Below are 8,102 nucleotides of genomic sequence, written 5' to 3'. Positions count from 1 at the left end.
TGCGGCGTGATCCTCTGGTGTTGTCCAGCTGGGGTGGGGCCTGACCAGGCCTCTCCTCGGATGCCCAGCGAGCCAGCCGAACCCTCTAGGCTTCGCCAAGGCCCGCTGAGAAGCCACGTCCGGAGAGAATGCTTCCCTCGGGGTCCCTGGGGGCTGCTTCCTGGGGATGGGTAAGGTGGCCCTGATGCCAGTGGCACAGACTCCCAGCCCCAGCCCCGGGGGCAGCAAATGTGAGCGGATGGAGGGGACCCGGAGACACCCACCCCATCGGCTGAGAGGGCGCACAGCAGGTGGCTTGAAGAGGACCCGGGCTCGAGGACCTGAAGGACTCCGGAAAGGCTTTCCGCATGTGCTTTCCTCCGGCAGCCGTTTATTAACCTGACTGTTTAAAAGAGCTGAAGCTCTTGGGTTTACGGTGGTGACGTCTGAACTTCTTCGCTGAGCCCAACTGCCTCTGGAACACGAACACGGAGCTCCGGTTAGTGAGCCATCCCCGTCCTCTCGGAGGGGCGCCCCCGAGTCAGGCCAGCTGTCCACCCGTGGCTTCCCTGAAATGCCACCCCCCCCCCCCCGCCCCCAGCGAGCTCTCGATCTCCTGTAGACCCGAGGGTGACGGAACCTTGGCCCGGCCTAACGAGGCCCTCCCGTGGGGCCCCTGCGGCGTGCGCCCCGGAATCCCCTCGGACGGGCTGCAGAGCCCAGCGTCCGTGCGGCAGCCCCATCAGGCCAAAGCAGCCTCGGCTTCTAGTTTACTCCCGAAATGTTAGCTTGGCATTTTATCTGCCATAGAAAGGTTCTTTAAACAGGTTTTGTAAGGAAACGGAGAACCGTCGGCAGGGGAAGCTGCCACTCACCTTCCGGCGCTTGAGGACCGGCTCCTGGTCCCCTCGCGTCTCTTCTCCGCCCCCAGGGCCCGTTTCTGTCAGGCCCCTTGGCCTCTCGTCCTCCCCCTCGGTCAGAAAGTCCTCAGTGCCGTCCCCGTGTTCAGTCCCTCCCGGGTCCTTTCTGGTGAACACCTCGGCTGAGAGGGACGGAGGGATGGGCAGTTTTAGGTCCGGGTCACCGTCTGCGCGGGGCTGAGGGGGCGCAGCCGGGACCGAGGGCCCGAGCACACGACGTGGGAGGGAAGGAGGCTGGAGCCTGCTGGCTGCAGGCTCAGGACACACTGGACGTCCGGGGGCGGGGGGGCCGGTCCCACTCACGCGGGTACAGGTCTGTCATGCTGTCATCACTGTCACTTGTAGCTGCGCCGTCCTCACCGGACGAAGGTTCCCAGAAGGCTTCTCCCCTGCGAGGCGGCCCGGCGCCATCCACCTGGTCCTCCCTCCTCCTCCTCCTGTGCAGGAGGCAGGCGGCCACGTACTCCACGCCCTGCTTCTGACACCTTTCATCTGGGAGACAGGCCGGCACGCCGTGTCTGCCCCCCTGTCCTCCGGAGCAGAGACCAGCTCCACCGGGCCCCCAACCCCCCCCCCCCCCACCCCGTCTGCTGGGTAAAATGTGGTGGCGGGAGGTGCCCTGGCTCAGCTCCTACCAGGAGAGGAGAGGAGGGGAGGCCAGTGGGGGCGCGGGCGAGGCGTGAGCAGACGCAGAGCTGTGCCGGGCCCCAGCCTGGGCGAGAGCGGAAGCTTGGCCGCTGCTGACCCTGCCCGGAGCAGGGGGGGGGCCGCGACGAGGCCTCCACACCGTCTTGTGTACAGAGGCCTTGGGGAGGCCGGACGCCCGGCGTGGCGGACACAGACCAAGCCCCGATGAGCAGCGGGGTGGCACCAAGGGGCCTGGCTGTTGAAGGTGGCCCTCTGTGGGCGGCGCTCTCCTGTCTCAGGGAGGAAGGGGAGGGGACCGGGCCCTGGCCTCTGATGTCCCCCACCGCCAGGCTCTTCTCTCCTGCCTCATCTCTGCCACTCGCTCTGTGGCCCCACACGGCCTCGGGGCCAGCGGACCCCACACCTGGAGTCCCCTCTCAGAACCCCCGGCCAGAGTCCCCGGCTGCCGGGCTCTGGCTCCTCTCGGCCGCTGGTCCCGTGAGCCACACGCTCCAGCATCAGGATGACTCTCTGACTGGGGAAAACCCAGTCCCTTTCTTCCCACCCACACCCAGCAGCCCCCAGGCTCTGTGCCAACGTGGGACCCTCCACGGGTCCTTCGCTTTTGCCCGTGGGCGAAGACTGGGCCTCATTTCTTCTTGGGGAAACACAGCCTTCAGAGTTCTCTCCCTCATCTTGCCTCTCTCTCCATACCCAGACCCACTGGCTCTGCCCCACCTGGCCCTCTCTTCCCCGTGGGGCTCCCGCCGGCTCTGTCCCCACCTTCCCTTCGGGAGCATCTGAGAAGCGTCTACCATTTCCTCCTCGACACCTCCGTCCCGACACCACCCCGCCTGCTTCTCCCCCTCCTGGGGCTCTTCGTGTCCCCTCTTCTGTGGCTCTGTGGACGCAAACGCCACTCAGTGTCAGTGGTGTGCATCATCTGAGCACCGGCGCGTGTCTTCAACAGCCACCTTCCCTGACACACGTTGAAGAGAATGCTTCATTTCCTCACAAAGCCTGTGACTCAGATGCCACTCTCGTAAGCACCCCAGTTCTCGAGCCAGGAATCCGGGAGTCACAGCTGACTTCCTCCTCTCCCTCACCTACTGATTCTACCCACAGAACAGCTGCAATCTGTCCACATCCTCCCTGCCAGCACCTGTAGCCCCGGCCACCGTCACCTTCAGCTGGCTGCACAGCCGCCAAGGGTCCCCTGCTCCACTCCTTCCCACCCCCCACCCCCGCCCTCAAGAGCCACAGTGACCCTGACGCACACAGTGACTGCCAGTCCCTGCTTCAGTCCTCTGTGGCCTCCAAGACCCCCTGTGGTCTTGTCCCACCTACCTTGCTGACCCTGACCCCATCTTGCATGGTGTCACAGTGGCCGTCCTTCAGGACCTCCCACAACCAAGTGTTTTTCTGCCTCTAACCTTGCCGGAATCCTTCCTCTAACGGGAGCACTCTTGCCTCTACTCGCTATGTCCCTAAAGTCTCAGCCCAGAAACCCCGCCTCCCCAGGGCTTCCGCATTAGGCAGGCCTCCTGGCGGCCCTCGGCACAAGACCGCCACAGCACTCACGGTTACATCGGAGCCCACTGCCTGCTTCATCGCAGTCTCCGCCGCCACCCCTCCCCTGGGCTGGGCCGGGTGCACCACCAGCTACTGCCAAAAGCTGACTGAGACACCACTTCTGCCTTCGAGGGCACTGGTCCTGGAGAAGAGCAGGCATGCACCCGAAATACTTGTAAACTGAGGCAGGCTGCGTCCGCCCACGGCTACTTACATTCACGCAGAGCTCTCTGGTACCGCTGGCCCTGGGTGTGCCTCAGCACATGCTCGGGGACCTTGTTGATGTGCCGCAGGGTGAGTCTGCAGAACAGCTGGTGCCTAGGGGACAGGCAAACGTGGGCTGGCAGGGATGTTCACAAGGGTCTGGACCAGTGGCTCTCCAACCACGGCTGCATCTTGGAATCATTCCCGGAGTCTGGCAAGGAAGTCTCCGAGGCAGACTGGGCATCAAGATTCTTAAAGGCTGGAAAACAATTCCACTCCGCAACTGGGGTGGAGAACCAGTGACCCGGACGGACCGTGACCTCTCGGTGTTTACCTGAACACACCTGGTCATCAGCATCCGCTCCCGCACAAGGGGAATGCAAGTGAAGACCTGGCTTGGCAAAGTCCTAGATGAACGGGAGCATCCCCCGGCCCCCTCCCCATCCCCCGGCCCCCTCCCTTCAACTAGTGCTGTCAACCGTACACGTTCAGCTACACCAAAGTTCTCCTTAAATACGTGGAACTCACCGCATTCAGAGCCTTAGGTGACAAGCCTCAGCTTTACAAAAAGCAAACACGCACCGCGGAGAGGGGGCTCACCGGGGAGCTCTAGCCTGCAACCCGGATGTCCAGTCTCCTAACATCTACCTACGAAGGACGGCGCCAAGCCCTCGAGGAGCGCGCAGCCAGCGGGGAGGGGCCGGGGTTCCGAATCCACCTCGCGGCAGCGGCCAGACTCAGCGCTGGGACCTGGCCCCACTCGGGGCCCCTCCCGCAGTACCCGGCCTGCGCCCCCTCCCACGTACGGGTTCTTGGTGCTGGGCACGATGTGCGGCTCGAACTCCGCGTAATCGAAGGCCGGAGAGGCGCTGACCAGCCGCCGGTACTTCTTGCCGCGGGTGTAGACCTGGAGCTCGGGCAGACGGCAGGGCAACTCGTGGCCGGTGAGAGCGCATTTCACCTGCGGGGCGGAGGGCGGGCGAGAGGGTCAGGGTGTGCGGGGGCCGCCCGAGCAGGTCCGCACCTCCTCCTCTGGCCCCGCGGACCTTAGCGGCGCCGGGCTCCAGCCGCAGACTCGGGTGTTCGCGGAGGAAGGCGAGCACTTCGGCCGGCGGCTCGCTCATGGCTCGGCCGCCCTCGGAGCTGGAAGCCGGCGCCGCTCGCACCACGTGGGCCGGGGGCGGGGCTCGGCGGCGCCCCGGAAGCAGACGCCTCTCGGCCCGGAAGCGCCGGCGGGGCGGGGAGATGGCGGCGGCGGCGGTGCGGTGGCTGGGGCTTCGCGCTGCGCGGCCGGCGCCGGTGAGCGGGGCGCGGGGCGGGCACGTGTCGGGCGGGCTGGGGGACCCGGACCCGGCCTGGGCCGGCTCAGCCAGCCCCTCGGTCTCCGTAGGCCCCGGCGCGCGCCGTCCGGAGGAGCGTCCTTGCGGTCCCCCTGCGCCCAGGTGAGGACTCGTCCGGGTGTGACCTGGGCCCCTGGGAAAAGACGCCCAGCTTTGTAAGGAGGGGGGGGGGGCGGCCGCAGGCACTGAGAGGAGCTTCGAACTGCGCCCGAACGCGGGCGTGCCTCTCAGCCGAGGTGGCCCGCGGGCCGGCCCCTCTCGTACTCCCGAGTCACGCCCGGCCGGGGACGGTCCGTCACTTCCCAGCGCCTCAGCGGGCTGAGGAGGGGCCGTCCCAAGATTGAAACCGGGTGGCCGGGGCCCTAGACGACAGCACAGCCACGGCGTGCGGGTTGCGCGTGCACGTCCGGCAGGGTAGCGTGCTGCGTAAGAAGGAAGGGCGCTGTAGAACCCTTGCTCCAGGCCTGCTTTTTTACCGTCCGCGACGCCCGAGGTGCCCTCATTTGCTGAGGCTCACACTCTGACCGCTGAATTACACTTTCCCTGTATGTGGTTCCGTCTTTAAGTTCACGAGCAGTGAACAAGAGAAGCTGTTGGGAGTGCTCTTGGGAGCCCCTTTCCCGAGTTGGTCGCGCTTCCCCCTCTGCATAGCGGGTGCATCTTAATGCGACGGAGTACGCGGCAGACTGTTCTTGTGTAAAAGGCGGGAGATGGTTACACGAAGTACCCAGGGTCGGGGTTGGTGGCAAAGGCAGGACTAAGCCCTAGGTCTTGCTTATGCAGTCGGTGAACATCCAGGGAGCGTGCCCGGTGGCCACAGGCTGGTCTGTTCACTCTGGGGCAGTAGTGCTCGTGTCTCCTTGAGGAATAGGCTGCTCCAGGTCTATTTGCCGGGGGCTTCTGACCCCACGCCAGGGTTGGAAACCTTCCTAGGGTTGGCCTGGAGCCCAAGCAGGTGTGGTAGTTCTGCAGCTGAAGCATCTGCCACCAAAGCGGAGGATGACTCCTTTCTCCAGTGGTTCCTGCTTCTCATTCCTGCGACTGCCTTTGGCCTGGGGACCTGGCAGGTAAGTACTGGCTTTGGCACTGATGGCTCTAGCTTTTTTTTTTTTTTTTTTAATGTTTGTTTATTTTCGAGAGAGAGAGCGAGAGCGAGCGAGCACGCAGGGAGGGGTAGAGAGGGAGGGAAACACAGAATTCGAAGCAGGCTCCAGGCTTTGAGGTGTCAGCAGAGTTGGACACGGGGCTCAGTCCCATGAAACATGAGAGCATGACCTGAGCCGAAGTCAGATGGTTAACCGACCGAGCTACGCAGGCGCCCATGGTGGCTCTGAGCTTTTGCCCTTGTTGCCATCTGCCTGGGTGTGCTGTTTCCACAGGTCCAGCGTCGAAAGTGGAAGCTGAAGCTCATAGCAGAGCTCGAGTCTAGAGTTCTGGCTGAGCCCATCCCTCTGCCAGCAGAGTGAGTGTGTGGCTGCCCGCCTGGGACCGGTCTCCCTCAAGGTCGGCAGCGGGGCCTGGCTGCTTCCGCTTGCTCTCCTGACCCTCAGACGGGAGCCCTCGAGATGAGTTGTCCTTGATGAGCTTCCTGACCACCGTTGGGGAGTGGCATGATGTATTTAGAAAGAGATCTGTGACTTGGGGTTTCACCTTTTTTCTCCAGGCCCGTCGTACCTGTGGGGGCACGGTGCTGATGGGCTCCCTGGAGCAGCAATTCTTACCTGGTGGGTGGGGGTGGTGTGCCCTCATGTTGTCTTGACAGGAGAGCAGAATCTTGAAAAAGCATCCTAAGTGATCGTATCGTCTCTACCCCTCATTTTGACCCACCGTCCTGGAGGGACAAGAGCTAGTTTAAGGGAGCCAGCGTGTGCCCTATTTGTGACGCGCAGGCCTCACAGGCTTTGACTTCCCGCCCAATCTTGTTGGGCCTCACTTCTCCCCACTGCTGTGTAGCCCAATGGAACTGAAGAACCTGGAGTACAGGCCAGTGAAGGTCAGGGGGCACTTTGACCACTCCAAGGAGCTGTACATGATGCCTCGGACGATGGTGGACCCGGCCCGGGAGGCCCGGGAGGCCGGCCGCCTCTCTTCCTCGCCAGAGAGCGGGGCCTACGTCATCACCCCCTTCCACTGCACAGAGCTGGGGTGAGTAGGACAGACAGGCCAGAACTCGGGTTGTGGGAGAGGGTCATTCACTGCTTGGATGTTGCAGGAGGAGGCCCAAGGGAGGAAGCGGAGATGGATGCGGGGATGGATAGCCAGGGGCCCTGGATATCGGTCTTCAGAGTTGGTGTTCTGCCAGTCAGGACACAGGCAGGCCTTCCCAGGGCACACCTGCTCCTTGTTCTCCCGGAGACTACCAGCGTTAACCTTTGTCCAAAAATCCTTCTCCGCCTGAGAGCATACTTTGTTACTTCAGAATCACCATTCTGGTAAATAGAGGGTTTGTCCCCAGGAAGAAAGTGAATCCGGATACACGGCAGAAAGGCCAGGTAAGGGGCAAGAACCCTCCTTTTTTTGTGAGCAGGGCTCTATAGAAACCACAGGCCTTAAGGAAGGATCTCACATTTTCCTTTCTAGATCGAGGGAGAAGTGGACCTAGTTGGGATGGTGAGGCTGACAGAAACCAGGAAGCCCTTTGTCCCTGAGAACAATCCAGAAAGAAATCACTGGCATTACCGGGACCTGGAGGCCATGTCCAGGCTCACAGGCGCAGACCCCATTTTCATTGATGCTGACTTCAGTACGTTGTGATCAGCCCATCCTAGAAGATCGAGTAGCTTTTTTATAAATACCCCGTTCTACCTTCCTTTTAGCCCTGGAAATTTTCTAGTTATTTCCTGTTAGTTACGTAGTAGTATCCGTTGGGAGAAAGGGGAACATCTGTCTGGAAAGAGGCAACCCAGGGTTGGTTACAGGTGAAAGGTATGTACTGAACTTTTGGCCGCGCAAAAATCTAAAAAGCTCTGCAAGGTTCCAAGGAAACAGCTGGCCAAGCCGCTGTAGGGAGAAACTGGTGCTGAGAAGCTGGCGGCATAGCTATTGTGGATTGAGTCCGTTATCTCTGCAGAGAGCACCGTCCCCGGGGGACCCATTGGAGGGCAAACCCGAGTCACTCTGAGGAACGAGCACATGCAATACATCATCACCTGGTGAGTCCCCGATACGATGTCCCGTGGCGAGTCCGGATCTCTAGTCCCCCCCCCCCCCCTTCAGAACCCTGACTGTTCATCTTTTTGACGTTGACCCAAGGTATGGACTCTGTGCAGCTACATCATACCTGTGGTTTAAGAAATTCCTACGTCGGACTTCTGGTGTGTGAGACTAGCAGATGTAGCCCTTCCCCTAAATTGTCAGGAAATGGTTGATTTCTGGAGATGTTTTCATGTGGGATCAGCAACTATTGGCATAAATAAATCTCTGTGCTACGCTCTGTACCGTATCCGTCATTCTACCTGGG

General features: G+C 61.8%; 2 protein-coding genes across 4 annotated transcripts; one reads left to right on the top strand and one right to left on the bottom strand.

Moving 5' to 3' along the window:
* Nucleotides 1-350: 350 nt before the first annotated feature.
* SURF2 (surfeit 2) lies at nt 351-4,431 on the bottom strand. Its single transcript, XM_047093875.1, has 6 exons — nt 4,349-4,431; nt 4,109-4,263; nt 3,313-3,416; nt 1,203-1,391; nt 855-1,021; nt 351-454 (listed from the first exon to the last, which is right to left on the bottom strand). Exons 1-6 carry the CDS (start codon nt 4,424-4,426, stop codon nt 374-376), a joined length of 774 nt encoding a protein of 257 aa, XP_046949831.1. The 5' UTR covers nt 4,427-4,431; the 3' UTR covers nt 351-373.
* LOC124522427 (surfeit locus protein 1) lies at nt 4,410-8,075 on the top strand. Of its 3 annotated transcripts, none has more exons than XM_047093870.1 (9): nt 4,410-4,601; nt 4,693-4,744; nt 5,576-5,709; nt 6,022-6,104; nt 6,596-6,787; nt 7,098-7,134; nt 7,223-7,385; nt 7,713-7,794; nt 7,895-8,075. In XM_047093870.1, the coding sequence occupies exons 1-9, from the start codon at nt 4,425-4,427 to the stop codon at nt 7,962-7,964; spliced, it is 990 nt and encodes a 329-aa protein (XP_046949826.1). In that variant the 5' UTR covers nt 4,410-4,424; the 3' UTR covers nt 7,965-8,075. The 3 variants fall into 3 exon arrangements, with proteins under 3 accessions (XP_046949826.1, XP_046949825.1, XP_046949827.1); XM_047093869.1 differs by having other exon boundaries at nt 7,062-7,134; XM_047093871.1 differs by lacking the exons at nt 4,410-4,601; nt 4,693-4,744; nt 5,576-5,709 and having other exon boundaries at nt 5,873-6,145; nt 7,062-7,134.
* Nucleotides 8,076-8,102: the final 27 nt, after the last annotated feature.

Source organism: Lynx rufus, unplaced genomic scaffold (assembly GCF_022079265.1).
Source record: "Lynx rufus isolate CCGP_SWC_20201006 ecotype Redwood Valley unplaced genomic scaffold, mLynRuf1.p SCAF_36, whole genome shotgun sequence".
In the NCBI taxonomy this organism is placed as follows: Eukaryota; Metazoa; Chordata; class Mammalia; order Carnivora; family Felidae; genus Lynx; species Lynx rufus.
The sequence above is the reverse complement of the archived record's forward strand: the minus strand, read 5'-3'. Positions and strand labels throughout refer to the sequence as shown.